General features: G+C 41.5%; 1 protein-coding gene across 24 annotated transcripts in view; it reads left to right on the plus strand.

The window, feature by feature from the left end:
* The window catches only part of Slc25a24 (solute carrier family 25 member 24), a 102,650-nt gene that overhangs the window by 68,519 nt on the left and 17,692 nt on the right, over nt 1-16,439 (plus strand). For 23 of the 24 annotated variants that reach the window (XM_052731741.1, XM_052731755.1, XM_052731742.1 and 20 more), the window contains 4 exons: nt 5,681-5,807; nt 8,963-9,050; nt 13,578-13,689; nt 15,705-15,863. In XM_052731741.1, coding sequence (XP_052587701.1) covers nt 5,681-5,807; nt 8,963-9,050; nt 13,578-13,689; nt 15,705-15,863 — 486 coding nt within the window. Of the gene's footprint in view, nt 1-5,680; nt 5,808-8,962; nt 9,051-13,577; nt 13,690-15,704; nt 15,864-16,439 lie in introns of those variants that run through there. The other variant, XM_052731767.1, reaches the window with a different exon arrangement.

Below are 16,439 nucleotides of genomic sequence, written 5' to 3' on the forward strand. Positions count from 1 at the left end.
ACGTGTGCACACTTCTGCAAGTGTGTATGGAGGCCAGAGGTCAGTGTCGGCTGCCTCCCTCTACTGTGCCTCACCTTCTCTTTTGTAGGGCTCTAACGGAACCTAGAGCTCATCACTTGACTACACTGGCCAGGCACCGAGACCCTGCAATCTTCCTATTTCTGAATTTCCAGTGCCGGTATTACAGAAGCATGCCACCATGCCTAGCTTTCTACATGACGTTGGGGATCCAAACACAGGATAGATACTTCTACACAAAGCACTGAGCCATGTGCTAGGGTGTATCTTAAAGGTACCTTTCCATAAGCCTATAGCCATTCACATGTGCTTTTATTTGAAGTTCTGTCTATGAGCCATCTTCATATGGTGGAAGAGGCAAGTGAGGTCTACTGGCTCTTATAAGGGCACTGATCCCATTCATGAGGGCTCCACTCTTAGGAACTAATTACTCAGGAAAGCCCTACTTCTGGATACCCGTACATAAGGTAAATTAACAGCCGCACAGAAGCCGAGTGATCCAAACGTTTTGTCCATACAGCAATCTTCTCAGCTTCAAAGGTCCCAGGCTTCTATGAATCTAGTGTATCCTAAGAAAGTCACCGTAGGAGCTCTGCCTATGACATTATAGCAAACAGCTTAGTCTTAAAACTGCCTGGAACTTCTCAAGCTAACTGAGCACATTTATTTAAATTGTTACCATGAACCTGGGTTCAGGAACACCTGATTCCCTCCAGCCCCATACCCTCTCTCTCTTCCATATACTCATATAATATTGCCACAAAATAAGTGTGGACCAAAGAAAGAACCCCAAAATGGAAATTCACCCTGGGCATACTTCCCTTTACTATTTTGTATTGCCTTATTTGTAAGTCCAGATTTCAGAAGCAGAGGATGCTGTACTGTTTCAAAGTCTTCTAAGCATAAGTGTACGAACAGACTTCCACCTAAGTTCCTCGACTCTTCTTCAGTATTGTGTTACTTATGACTTCTGTGTCCAAACATTAAATTTCAGATTATTTCCTCCATCTCCAGTGTCCTAACTGTGTCTTATTTTCATCAGAGTATTTCAGATAATACCCACATTTTGGGGCTATCTTTTAAAATGTTCCAGTATAATCTTTGACTTAAAAACAAAACAAAAAGCTAGAAAGAGGGTGCAGAAGGAGAGATGGGTGAGGGCAGAGGAGAACACAATTACATTAAAAGTGGAAAAATGAGAATTTGTGGGAATTAATAGTGACAAAACACTGTCCCCTGTTCCTCAGACCATCATGGCTCACAACCATCCGTAACTCCAGTTCCAGGGCCTCGGTGCCCTTTACTGACCTTCTGCAGCACCAGCACACATGAAATGCATATAAATGCACAAGCAGGCAAAACACTCATACACATAAAATAAAGACATCTAAAAAAGTAAAATAAAATCCTCTTTTGTGGGATAATTCATTCACGACTGGGCCACAAACAGGTTTTGTGAAACAACCTTTTCTGTGAGCTGCTCAACAGCTCTTGGGAAAGTGTCTATTGCAGTTTACGGCAGTGCCTGTGTTTAACTGTGGTGCAACTTTCTCCTCGAGGGAGTCTGTCTAGGATTTGTGATGGCCTTTGTCTTGCTCTCAGCACTCACTGTGATGAGACATATAGAGCCAAAGCTAATGGGGAATGGCAGAATTGAATTCTCTTTATGAATTTTAGTGTCTAATTAAAATGTTTATTTATTCATTTATTTTTGAGCGAAGATTTCATCATGCTTTAGCTCAGGCTGGCCTCGCATTCAGGAGCCTTCTATCTGACCCTCAAACGTCAGGCGTGGGCCCTCTCACTGGGCGACATTCAACTTCCTTTTTTCATTTTTAAAATGATTCAGTTTGAAAAGTAAGTCATGTAAAAGCAGGGAGTTTTCCTGTGGAACGGCACTTCCACACTTGTGTGGAAGCTGCACGAGGGGCCACAGGTACATGAATAAGGGGTTCAGGGCTTCCCATGCTTCTGGAGGGTGAGCATTAAAAAGCCACAGATACTAATAATAGTCTCTCCTGCATTCTCGTTGGAGTCTAGCTGCCTTAACGTCTGGTCATTTGGGGATTATCCTCTGGGTGCCTCTCAAGAGGGGTTCGGATGGAGCAGTTTTGCCCCCAGAGTGACTATGGATAGTCGGTGAAAATAAAAGATAAAAAAACCGGGGTGGGAGGTGGAGATGGAGGGAACACAGAAGAAAAGGTCCACACGGGCTATTTTCTCTTTGTTTTCAGTCTTTATGACGGCCTGTCTGGTGCGGTTCACCCCTAAAAAGAGGATTCCTGGGCAGGTGCAATCTGCCTATTGACAAAACGCTCTGCTTAGACCGAACCCGAAGCTCCGTGGTGGAGCGATTAGAGATTTTCTAGCACGTGCACGTGTTTCCAACATATTCCTTCCCCAGCATCCCAGAAAACAATAACAAGCCACAAACCACACACAGTCTCCCAAAGTGGTCAGGTGACCTCTACTCCTGTTAGCGGAGTACAGAGCAGTAGCCCAGTTCCGCTCTACTCTCGCGTTTTTATAAAACAAAACAAGACGAAACACAAACTTCCTTGTTAGACAGTCTTGTGCTGGGGTCTCTGGAAGTTGTGGCGGGGCATGGCTGGTTCTGTCTTGGCTGCTGTTGAACTTAGCGTGGAGGCAGGGTCTCCAGCCAGCGGTCTTAGGGGCCGAATCCCTCTCCAGGAGTAGCTCAGTGGTTCTTGGCCTGCACGTGGCCCCTGCACTCCCAGGACGGTTAGAATGAAGCTCTCTCCTTCCAGTGCGGTAACCCCAGCAGATGCTTTGCCTTTGGCCCCTCTCTCTCATCTTGAACAGACATCTTCTTTGTCCTATCCTGGGGACTTCTGCCCCTGGGGGGACTCAGAGGGTCATAGCAGGGGTCACGCTGGCCGCAGGAGACATTGCAGATGGATTCCCTCTATGAAGACCTTTTTTGGTATCTGGACCATGATGAAGATGGAGCTTTGGACATCTTTGAATTTCAGGAAGGCCTGGAGGATTTAGGGGTCAAGCAATCTCTGGAGGATGACCAGGTGGGCTTCACGAAGCTCAGATTGATGTCCGGGCCAGGACCTCTAGAGAGGCTTCCTGAAGCAGAATGAAGCCAAATTCACACATTCCCGAACTTGACCTGGGTCCTTTGAGATGCTGCTGGTTTAGCACTGCTTATGTTTGTTAAGAATAATCCAGGGACTAGGGATGTAGGTAGCAGGTAGAGTGCTCGATTAGGTCACCAATACCGTATAGTATCGTATCGTATCGTATCGTATCGTATCGTATCGTATCGTATCGTATCGTATCGTATCGTATCGTATCGTATCGTATCGTATCGTATCGTATCGTGTCGTATTGTATATACTGCTGTGGTGGGTCACCAATACCGTATAGTATCGTATAGTATCGTATCGTATCGTATCGTATCGTATCGTATCGTATCGTATCGTATCGTATCGTATTGTATATACTGCTGTGGTGGTGCAGGCCTCTAATCCCAGCACAGAAGATGTAGAAGCAGGGTGATTAGAAGTTCAAGGTCATCCTCATAGCTAATGTCCTCAAGAATATTTTTCAGTTTTCCTTGTGGCTATAATCAAATTTCCCACTTCTGATTGCTTTTGCTGTTGGCTAAGGTTCTGTTTTAGGGGGTCAACCTGTTCAGTGTTCTCACATGTCACCAGAGGCCTAGATTAGTAGCTTTGGCACGTCTTAGTTACTTTTCTACTGCTGTGAAGAGACACTAAGGCAACTTATAGAAGCATTGAATCGGGGCCTTGCTTACAGTTTGAGAGTGTGAAACCATGGCCATTATGGTGGGGAGCAGGGCAGCAGGCAGATAGCCAGGAACTGGAGAAGTAGCTGAGAGTTTACATCTTATCCACAAGTTGGAGGCAGGGGGAGAGAATTAGCTGGGAATTGTATAAGCTCTTGAAACCTCAAAGCCCACTCTCAGTGATGCACCTCCAACAGGGCCACACCTCCTAATCCTTCCCAAACAGTGTGGACCAAGCATTCAAATATATGAGCCAATGGAGGTCATCCTTGTTCAAACCACCACAGCGTATGGGCCCAAGATGTGTCATGGGTTTAGAGAACCGGAACATTAAGTCCACATGTATTTGGGGGCTCAGTGGTGGCTGGGAACAATTATGTTTTGTTTCTGTTCCTAAGGGGGTGAATTTCCTAAGAGTCGTCATCATCCTATTAACTGTGCAGACTTTTGGAGTCTTTAAGCTTTCCATTGGTCAACCAGTTGTCTTTAAAGCTGATTCTATATGGCAAGCACTACATTGTGATTGCTTTGTCTTTTGCTGTGGTTGGGATAAATGTTTCTCAAAGGTGTTCCTTTTAATGACTTGGCACTCAGCCAGTGATTCTATTGGGGGTAGTGCTGCAACTTCTAAGAGGTGTATCTTAAGGGTGGGAACTTCAAGAGTTGGAAATCTCCCATATGGAGGTGGATGTTGGGACCCTGGTCCCTCTTCTTTCAAAACATGATGTATATTTGCTTATTTGATACCAATTAGCCTTTCAGAAGGAAACCTGGATTTTGCCATAAACAAGTTAAGTTCTTTGAAACCCACTTATTCCTTTTCAACATTTTATTTTCCTGCAAAACTTTTTGGCAAAAGGTGTGAGGCTTTGCAGATCCATTCATTATGGGTGAGCATTCACTTATCAAAACTAAGGGAGAGTCATTCCCCCGGGCTCTGCACCAACCACATGGAACATTCTATTTTAAAATAACTCTTGGACTTTTCCCTCAGGAAAAGGTCACATCTAAGAAGTTCAAATGTGTGGGTTCTCTTATGTCTGTAGAAGGAATTTCACTCATATGGACTGGGAATTCAATTAACTTTTTAAAAGAGAAATGTACATTTATAGTGTGAGGTGCAAAAGATACCCTTTTTATTATGAAAAATAGTAAATTTGAAGCAATAATTTTCTTTTGTTATTCTATAAGTAGGAGGGACTGAATATACAAACAGATAATGGCAGGGCCATAAATAAAAATAGACATTGATTCAGCACATACAGCCAGGAAACCTGGTCCTTACAACTGACAGGCTTGGAGGGAGACAGTTGATGTCTCTAGAGACAGCCCAGGAAGTTGCACAGTAGCTCCTGTAAAAGCCCCTCCCCAAATGGCCAGGACTTGATGAATCACACTGACAGTTCTCCTAATTTTGATTTCCATTTTCACTTTGGGATTAACGAAAGACAGTTATGCCTCTCCATACAACCACCCTGGACCCTCTGCTCCTGGCTAGCCGGCCTGTGCCCACCCCTTCACATGCCAAACCTCTCCCTTCACACCGCAAAGCTTCCTGTGCTCCGCCCCATCTTGGGGTCTATATAAAACACAGATGAAGACGGCAGCAAGCTCGGGAGAGATGGCCCTGGTTCGTGTCTTTATTCCCACAGAGGGAATTACAAGACAATTAAAAGAGAAGCCCTAGTCTTCCTGTAATGATCAAACTGGCACCATCCACTGCTTGTGAAACTCTGAGAATCTTAACCACAGGAAAGGTTGCAAAGCTATGCCGTAATGGATACTAATACATCTGGCCCAAACTGGAAGCTTGTACACAATTAGTTCAGTACTTTAGCCCATGCCAACGATAAATTCTCTCTCTCTTTCTCTCTTTTTCTGTAGAAAATTTTCATTGCTGGCGATGTCAACAAAGATGGGAAGCTGGATTTTGAAGAATTTATGAAATACCTGAAAGATCATGAGAAGAAAATGAAGTTAGCATTTAAAAGTTTGGACAAGAATAGTGATGGTATGTCCTGTTATCACTTCTTATGAAAAGTTGCCTTTATGCTTTCCAAGTCTAAGATAAGATATAGTTAATCTCTCCAGATGACTGTTATTTGTGTTAGTACTTATTTTATTAATGTGTTTGGGAGTTCATATTTTTATTCATTTGTTTTTTAAGATTTTATTCTACTTTTAGTTCTGTGTGTGTATGTGTGTGTGTGTGTGTGTGTAGGGTTATATACACATGAGTACAGGTGCCTGCAAACCCCCTGGAGCTGTAGTTATAGGTGGTTCTGAGCCAGCCAGCATGTGTGCTGGGAACTGAACTTGGGTCCTCTGTGAGATCATTGACTGCTCTTAATCACTGAGCCATCTCTCCAGCCTCGAGTCCATATTTTCAGTGAAGAAAATTTATAGTTTTTTCTACTGAATTAAAAATTGCCATAAAGTGTTAACTATTGAGATTATTCTGATCTCACTTATAGCTGTGGTTTAAAAATAATAATAATAATTACCTACTTGTTCTTTCAATAAGAAGTATTTATTTTTCGTATGGGGGCATGACTTGTGCATTATACAATAAAAACTTCATATTCATATCTTACACTTTATAATCTCTTTGAAAGATTAATTTAGGAAAGATGGTCTCTGATCCTAATAATGAGAGTAGTTCAACATTTTTCTGTACCTTCTGGCTGGGGTGGCATTTTCTCTGTTTAAAGTAGTAGCTTGGGAATAGAGTCCCAGGTAAGTAGGAAGATAACCAGCAGTGGAAAATCATCAGATCCCATGTCCAGAGGCAACCACTGACAGGAAGAATGAATTTACAAAGATTATAATGCAGCCCTAAACCTTTCCCAGCCTAGTGAATGGCTCACTTCACAAACTTGTTATTTAAGAAAGAAGTTGAACAATAAATGGAAAAATATCATTCTTTTCAAGGGTTAGTTTAAAAAATTTTAATAAAAATCTGGGTTGTAAATATTTTAACTGTGTGGGCTATGTAGTCTGAGCTGTGGCTGCATCTCAGCCAAAGACAGAATGTAGGCAAATTGTATGGATGTATTCAAATAAAACTTTATTTAGAAAGAAAGTCAACAGGCCTTATTTGTATTGACAGTTATAATGTGCTATCTACTGTTTTAGACTGAACATTAACTTACAATCAAATTCCTTCAAATAATCAAACCTTTTAGATGGTTTTGTTGATGGTTCACAATGGCTAAGGGCTCAGTGTGTGGTGGAGGTGGAGGTTGTAACCTCCAGGAAACCTTGCACTGTGTATATTGTCCTCAAGCCCTCTGAGTCCAATCCTCAGGCAAATTCAGTTTTTAAAATTAACTCTCCTTCCTGCATGCAAACTTTCATCCCTCTACAGTTGAGTGGCAGAGACAATGTTGTCCTTGTCCTGTTAATAGCTGGGAGCTGAGACAATCTCAGGACCAACTGCTATATGACTAGTGCTCAGCCATCCAGTGCATGAGTGGTGTGCATATCATTGTCCACTCCAGGAAACTAGACTTGAACCACAGGAAATAGAAATGAAATTTCAACAATACATTTTTCATAAACGTAGAGAGTTCTGCCTTTACTTATTTCTTCACATATATTTTGAAACAATTTATCATTATAGGTTTATATTTTCATTTATCAGAATTCCTTAACTTAAACATATGTAGTTTACATTCTCATCATTTGTGGACTTTGTACTGGTGGATATTACTACTTGCTAAAATTTAACCTCAGAAGTAGTCTCAAGATATGTGTTCCAGTTACTTGTGGCCATGCACAGAAGAGTAAAAACTTTAAATCACTGAACATAGACATTCCTAGTTGAGACACAATAAGGATAAGGTGACATTCCTGATTCTTAAAACACAAGGTGACATTCTTCTTTATTTTAGGTCTAAGACTATAAGCAATTGTCTTTTTCAAGATCTGTTTTGTTTTGTGCATTTTGCATCTTTGAACATGGTTTGGTGGATAATTTTACTTAATAAAATGTTCCCCATACGTGGTGCTAGTGCCTCCAAGTCCAAGAAAGTCATGATGTGTGCCATGCAGAAATGCAGATTTTCTAGAAAAGTTTTCCAAGAGTTCAATGTCATGAGGTTTTGGAACAGAAATGGGAAACAACCTTAGATCAGCTGATGAACTGCTGTGATAGAGTCTCCCGGGAACCTGTACCTGAATCACTTGCAGAACTATGTTTGCTAATCCAGTGTCTGCAGTAATTTTACAGAACATGGCTGCTGCACAGTGCACCACTAAGTCTTTAAGAGTGTGGCCCAAGGGAATGCTGGGAGAGATTCACAGCACTTCACTGCTGAAATAATGCCCCCTTTGTCCCCTAACATCGTCCAGATTCCTCTGCCAGTTTCCTCTCTCTGGGTGGATCCCCTCAGCATCCTGTCACTTCTTTAGTTCCTCTCTCAGAGGATGTCTTCCCTTCCCCCTGTCCTTTGTGTGCTCCCCCCCCCCCAGGAGCTTGCTGTCCATGTTGAGTGGTAGCAGAGCCTCTCACTTTGAGTGGTTTCAGCCCTGTCGGGACCCTCACGAGTATTTGAGCCACTTGAGGGAAGAGCTTGGGGGCCTGTGTTTATGGTGTACGTTGTTTTCTCTCTTTCCCTTTCTCCTGGTTTGTTCCATCTCTAACGTGTTCAGATGGCCTTTGTATTAATTTATTCTTTCTTCCATTGCTTTTCGGTCCTTACTGTCTATTTTCACTGCCATATTTCTCAGATAATTCTCTGCTCTTTGGCTCAATTTCTTCATGTCTTGCTCTCTCTCACTTGGTCACATGACTCCATGCTTCGTGAATGCCCCTCTACCTACTGAAATGTGGATATGGGCACTTTCCAGCAAACAATTTCTAGTTTAATGGAGTTTGTCTCGTAGGAGATCAGGATTTAGAGCTCTCTCCTGCTGCCATCACCCAACGAGGCCGTGGGAGCTTTTGGCCTTCTGTTTGGAGGGATAGCACCATTTATCCACTAGGCTTTATGAATCGAATAATATGTGCACATTTTTAAGGTATTTGTGAACATTTTGAGTATTGATGCCACACTATGCATTTGAGAAGCTCACTGGCTTACCCAAATGCTTATTTTCACTCTCATCGTCCAGAAATCTTCTCAGATTCTGAGTCTGATCTTACACTGTTTTCATTGTTTGAAGGGAAAATCGAGCCTTCCGAAATTGTCCAGTCTCTCAAGATGCTGGGTCTACATATTTCTGAAGATCAAGCAAAACTGATTCTTCAAAGGTGAGCTCTCCATCAAACTGACCAACTGCTTTAAAGTCTCGTCTTCCATGCTGGTCTCTACGTGCCACGTTCGGATACCTCCCTGCATCTCAGCGTGCCTCATCACCCACGCCTGGCTGTCTTTCTGTCCTTCATTCCCTTTGCATTTCTGTGGAAACACGTTATCTGCAGTGCAGGGATGGGAGCGGGACTAGTCGGTTGTCGCAAGTCTTCAGGAGCGCTGGGACAGCAGTGAGGCTTATGTCTAGAGGTAGGAGCTGAGGGTTTTGCGGTCACTTTAAGCATTTATTTCTTTTATCTATTTTATGTGTGATGGGTGTTTTGTTTGTCTTTGTGTCACTTGCATGCTTGGTGCCTGTGGAGCACAGAAGAGGTGTCAGGTTCCCTGGAACTGGAGTTACAGGTGGCTGTGAGCCACCATGTGTGTGCTGGGACCTGAGCCCAGGTCCTCCGGAAGAGCACTTGGTGCTTTTAACCTCTGAACTATCTCTCCAGCCCCTGGCTATTACTTTTTAAATGAATTTGATTTCTTCCTCATTTTTAGAAAGTATTAGTATGTGTTAACTCTCTAAGGTAATGAGATTCGCTGTGACATTTTCCTACAATGTGCTTCAGTCACATTCACCTCTCTACCATCCTCTCTCACCCCGCTTCCCTCCTGCTGGCCTCCGTCACCCAAATGGCACCCCTCTGCTTACATCTTTCAAAAATATTTTGATTCTGCATGAGAGAAAACTTGTCATATTTGTTTTTCTGAGCCTGGCTTATTTCTTATCATGCTCACTTCCAGTTCCAAGCATTTCTCTGCAAATGACATAATTTCTTTCTTCTTTAGAGTGGTCAATTCGTGTGTGTGTGTGTGTGTGTGTGTGTGTGTGTGTGTGTGTGTGTGTGTGTATGTGTGTGTGTGTGTGTGTGTGTGTGTGTGTGTGTGTGTGTGTGCGCGTGCGCGTGCGTGCCTTCATCTGTTGATGGGCATCTAGACTGATTCTATGTCTTGGCTATTGTGAGTATTGCAGCGATAAACACAGATGAGAAGTACCTCTGAGGTGTGCTGACTTAGAGTCCCTGGGGTTCATTCCCAGAAGTGGAATGGTAGGCTCACCTGCCAGTTCTAGTTTAGATTTTTTTTTCCCCCGGAATCTCCATGCTGACTTCCAATGAGGCTGAACTAATTTACATTCTCATCAATAACATAAGGCTTCCTTTCTCTCCTGCACCCACTGTTCTCACTTTCTTGATGTTAGCCATTTTGAATGGGGTAAGGTGGGACCTCAAAGTGATTTTAATTTTCATTTCCCTGATGGCTAAGAGTTATTTAACATTTTTCATATATTTACTGCCCATTTATCCATCTTGTAAACTGTCCAACTCATTTGACCACTTACTGATTAGATTATTTGTGGGAGTTATTTTATTTTATTTTGGGTGTCTAATTCTTTCTCCTTTATTTATTTTGTTAAGGAGGCTGTCTTTCGAGAAGAATCAGGCATCTGTAGCCGAGTGGGCTTACTTCTGGGCACTCTGTTCTAAGGTCTTGATTTAAGCACCTCTTTCTGAGTTAGTACTGTGCTACTGTTGTTGCTATGGTTTTCTAGCATAATTTAAGGTCAGGTTATGGTGGTCCCTCCAGTGTTACTCTTTTTGCTCAGAATTGGTTTAGTTATTTGGGCTCTTCTGTGTTTTGATATGAATTTTAAGATTTATTTAAGAAACAACTAATTGTTTCTTTGAGTTCTGTAAGGAATGCCATTAGAACTTGACTAATGATTAAACTGAATCTACAGATTGTTTTTAGTAACATGGTGATTGGAACAATAGTAATTCTGTCAGTCTGTGAGCCTGGAAGCTCTTTCCATCTTTTAGGCCATCTAGTTCTTTTTCAGTATTTTATATATAAAACTTTTGTTAAGGAGAGTTTTCACTTTCTTGGTTAGGTTTGTTCCTACTGTTTATTTATTTATTTGCAGCTATTGTGAATGAGATGTTTTCCTTCTGAGTATGTTTGTTATTATATGTTTGTCTATAGAAAAGCTACTGGTTTTTCTATGTCAGTTTTGTACTGCACTGATCTACCAAAAGTGTCACCAGGCCTAAGAGTTTTCTAGGAGAATCTTCAGGGTCTTTTAACTATAGAATCATATTATCTGAAAATAGGGTAATTTGATTTGTTTCCTTTTTATTTGTATCTCTTTGATTTCTTTCTTTTGTCTTATGACTCTTTCTGAGACTTCAGACACTGTGGTAAATAAGAGTGGAACTATTGAACCCCTTGGCCTGTTCCTGATGTTAGAGGCAATTTTTCCATCTTACCCCACCAGTGTAAAGGTGTCTATAGGACTGTCACATGTAATTTTCATTAGGTTGAGATATGATCCTTCTGCCACTAGCTTTTTCAGGGCTTTTATCATAGAAATGTAAAATTTTGTCAAAGGTTTGTCCTGTATCTATTGAGACGATCATGTGGTTTCTGTCCTTGGTTCTAGTTCTACTATGTGCTATATTACTTTACTGGTTTGTGTATGTTGAACAGTTTTTTAAAAATTATTATATGTGTATGGGTGTTTTGCTGGCATGTGTGTGTGTGGATACCATATGCATGCAGTGCCCATGGGCATCAGATCCTCTGGAACTGCAGTTACAGACAGTTGTGAGCTGCCGTGAAGGTGCTAGATTGAACCCAGAACCTCCTGAAGAGCAGCCAGTGCTTTTTAACTCCTGAGTCATCTGGAAAGATGACTTCTTACATCCTTGGAATAGAACTAACTTCATCACAGTGTATAATCTTTTAAATGTGTTATTGCCCTCAGTTTACATGCAAATAGTTTATGGAGAATTTTTGCATCATAACAAAACAAAAAGTTAGTTCTTTGAAAAGGCAAAGAATATTGACAAACCCTTAGCAAAGTGTGAATTTTTTTCCTCTCTTGCTTAAGGTCAGAAATCATTTTTCTTGTATGTCCTTTGACAGCATTAGGAATAAAGCAAATTCTAACCCCAAGCTCTACAAAAGATCCAAGTGAATTTCCAGTCAGCTTATGTGCTGTGTAACAAAATACCACAGATGGACCCATGCTTTCCCACAACATGGGCAGAGTGGAAACTCAAGGGGACTTTGACTTGAAAACATTAAAGTGGTGGGATGACAGTGGTGGTGGCGCACGCCTCCAATCCCAGCTCTGGGGAGGCAGAGGCGGGTGGATCTCTGTGAGTTCGAGGCCAGCCTAATCTACAGAGTGCATTCCAGGACAGCCAGGGCTACACAGTGAAATTCTGTCTCAAAAAACAAAACAAGATAAAAAGTTGCAGGATGTTTCTAAGGTGACACTTGCCTCGTAGAAAATGCTCATGAAAGGGCAAGTTGGGGGTTGGGGTTAAAAGCTAAATCATTGCATTGATAAAATCAGAGCTGCTAATACTGCAACCCAGAATGCATTTTAAAGGCAAGTAGTGAGTAGGATTCTGAGTGGATATGGAGCATCGCCACCTCTGCACCAGGCCAGTGAACGCTGAAGTCTGATCTCACATGAGCAATCGAAACTGAAAATGTACTGAAAACATAAGAATAATATCTGAAAATTCCACTTCATTTGTATGCTGCCTGCATGTGGCACTGTCACATAGACTATAGCATACAGTTTGAGGAAACATCAAAACACTATTTCATACATGTGAATTCAATCAAAACCAAGCTCCTCGTACCTGCCACTCTGGTAACTATCTGTATTGAAGAGCGCAATCAAACCCGGTGTAATTTTGCATTGTTCTGAGGAAAGTCTTATAGAATGGGCTTTCGGTCAAGAAGCTTATAACAAAACAAACAAACAATGCCCCCCAAACGAAAAACACAAAAAACTCAGAGTTTGTGTTACCACTTACACGTGGAAGATGACAGCATGCTAAGTTCAGAGTGGGTGAGATACCAGGATTTCTCAAAACTCAAATAATCACGCATTAAGAATTTAACTTCTTAGAATCACTGCTGATTTTCTTATGTTGATGAGGAGAAGAAAACTGATAGCATATTTAGAATCTATTTCAAAAACCATACCCAAATATTTCAGTCTTAGGATATTAAGAAACAATCCCCTGAGCTTGTGAGAGGAAAAAAAATGGACCCTGAATTTATTCATTAGTACCTCTCAATATTTCATTATCCAGTCGTTGTGTCTTTTAACCGAGTGACTTTGAGTTTGACAGGGTGCTAAAGGCAGTCTGCAGCGGGCTCTCTCTGTAATACATGGATCTGGTTTTCTCCAAATAGTGAAAATGGTCAGGAAGGAGCATAATATACATGATTCTACTTCCAGTCACGTAGAATTGTGAGTGGTGTGTTTTCCTTGAGGGTGGAATCCGGGGCCTCATGCCTGCTAACCAAATGCTCTGTGGTGAACCCTTTAAACCTGCCAATGGGTTTTTAAAATTCAATACAAATTGATCTGGGAAGCAAAATCTCATTCTGTAAAATGAGCAGTAATGCTAGCCGTGCCCACGTCTTGCTCTTTAACCGTCTGTTCACACTTCCAGCATCGACGCGGACGGGACAATGACAGTGGACTGGAATGAATGGAGGGACTACTTTTTATTTAACCCTGTTACGGACATTGAAGAGATTGTCCGTTTCTGGAAACACTCGACTGTAAGTTTGCATTCTGTATCTGTAGCTCTAAGTCTCAGGTCTAGTGCTGATGCAAGAAACAGCTCTCACCTCAAAGAAGATAGAGATCGTTTATTTTGTATCTAGACGAGGGACCGTGGCCTGGGAACACAGACTCAGGTTACCTCACATTCCGTGTTCTGACACGGACATAGTTTCATGAGATTTTTATACTAATACAGCAAAGAAAATCATAAATCAAGATACTTTTCAAATACATCAGTGGAAACATGAGACTTAAAGCAAAGTAGCAGAATTTCTGTTATGGACATCAGATGCTGTGTGATCTTAACCCTTGGGTTGGTAGAATCTAGGCATCTGGTCTGTTCATACCTTCCAAAGGGTTTACCTAACAGTCACAAAGATGTTAGGTCACACACAGAGGTGGGCAGAAAGTCGATATTAAAGTGGTTAGGATAGGTTGGCTCTAGTCACTGGAGTTCTAGCCAGGCTGTCAACCTTTGCCGTCACTTACTCTTAACGGAGCTCTGCTTCACAATGCTTGCCACTCAAGAACACCAGAACACCCTGGGAAGGTTGGCCAAGTCCCAGGAAAGTCCCAGTAGATATTTAACGTCTAGATCTGTTTATTCTATTAGGCACAGATTTATAGAGCATCTTTAAAGTCCCCAAGGTGGCATATAAAAACAGCTTTTCTCAAAACTTGGAAGAAGTCCTATCTTGATGAACTAGCTGCCCAGGTTTCATTGACATTTAATGCTTTTGCCATAGGGAAGTCTCAAAGTCAGAAGTCGCGTATTACCAAATCATCTCTGCACTTCCAGATTGCTAAAGATGACATGGCCTCAGGTCCCTCCCGGAACTGCTTACTTAGTCAGGCTGCCTAGATTTATCGCTGTCATAAGGCATTGCATTACTCATTGAATGCTAGAGAATATTTTTTTTGACTCACATGCATAGCATTTCCTGCCAGTGTGTACATCTTAAAATTTCATTGTGATTGTTTCATTAACATTCTGCTAAAATATAGTGGTGTAAATTAGGTTCTGTTGTACAGTCTGTTCCTTGAAGCCCTTGGGGACCTTCTGCGGGCTCCCCCAACCCTCAACCTGTGGACTTGTCTTCTGTGCTGGGAGAGAAGTATCTTTGACTCCCACTCAATACACCTGGAGTTCACACTGTCACTAGTAACAATGCCAAAGCTTATACAGAGCATTATAAAATCAATTACGTGTATAAATTTTATACTATGTGAATCTTGTATTATATCTTTGGGGATAGTTGATAACATTTGATGATACAATCATAAATCAATTTTATTGGTAACAAAGAAGAGAACATTACTGCCAAAGTGTGGCTCATTACCTTCCATTCCTGCCCATAAAGTTTTATGTCAATGTCATGTTTTGTGTGTGGTGCTGGGACCTGGAGCGTGCTAAGAAAGTGCTCTATGACCTAGTTATACCCACCATAGCAGTTAGATAATTAAGTTGCAAAAGTATCATAATAATAACACTGTTCTCACTATATAGAAGATGAGAAGATGAGCTATTTACGTTCATGGTTTAATTTTAAAATTTACATATTTAAATTTATATATACTTCATAGTACAGAGTGTAATGGGACTTAAGACAAATTGAGTGTCTGAAGTACTGGCTAAGTAGTTTTTTCAAAGCTGTCCCCAACTGTGTGGTCCTCTAGATTGTGAAAAGTGACTGACAAGGATTAACTAAGTGTGGCAAAATATTACCCCTTCATTGCAATTCAGTCCAATAAAACTCACCTGATTTGAAAAGAAAGAGAAACATGTGACTTTGTAACTGACAGTTCCCAGGTCTTGTGCATTGACTCTGCATTACGTTGATTCTGCATTACATTCAGGGGGACTAGATGCTCACTCACATGTGCTCAGAGTGGTTCACTGTCAATCCCAAGGAAGAACCTTGATCGTAACAGTAACAGCTCTGACACAAAAAGAAAGTTCTGGGTTTATCTGTTTGGGACTAAACTGTGGGATCTCTTTCCATTTTACCAGGGAATTGACATAGGGGACAGCTTAACTATTCCGGATGAGTTCACAGAAGATGAGAAAAAATCAGGACAGTGGTGGCGGCAGCTTCTGGCAGGAGGTGTGGCTGGCGCCATCTCTCGAACAAGCACTGCTCCTTTGGATCGCCTCAAGGTCATGATGCAGGTGAGCCGCGCCTTGCGCCAGCCTGTATGGAAACATGCTATGTCCAGTCACAGGCCTTCATTCCGTAGACAATTCTATTCTGCTACCATTAACCCTCAGATTAGGCACATATTTAAGTATTTGGTTCTGTTCCATTAAACCACAAATTGTTAGTACTTGTTTGTAATGAAATCTTTGGTATTCTATAACTTCAAATGTCTAATTACAAACAAAAACAAAAACCTTGCCACTGTTATAGCGTTCTCATTAAATTATATTTTCTTTGATGTTATGACTTGAGAAAACAGAGGATTTCTCAAGTCTAGAATCTTGGTGATAAGAATGTAATTTCAGAAGTGACTGTAGAGCTCAGGTTAGCAGAAAAGACCCAGGTTTCTAGACAGACCTGACTGCTCACTGACCTGGAGAAAAGAAAGAATACCCATTTGTGCACATCACGGTAACCCGTTTCATATTCATGGGAGCTCAGTAAAGCCAGTGGTGTGCTTTCACTTTACGTATGAGGAGACTGAGACTGTAAGAATTAAAGTTTCCTTAATGGAGAAGAATAGATGAGGCATGACGTCACTTCACCTC

This window comes from Peromyscus californicus, unplaced genomic scaffold, assembly GCF_007827085.1.
Source record: "Peromyscus californicus insignis strain IS unplaced genomic scaffold, ASM782708v3 Scaffold_9__1_contigs__length_137607984, whole genome shotgun sequence".
Classification (NCBI taxonomy): Eukaryota; Metazoa; Chordata; class Mammalia; order Rodentia; family Cricetidae; genus Peromyscus; species Peromyscus californicus.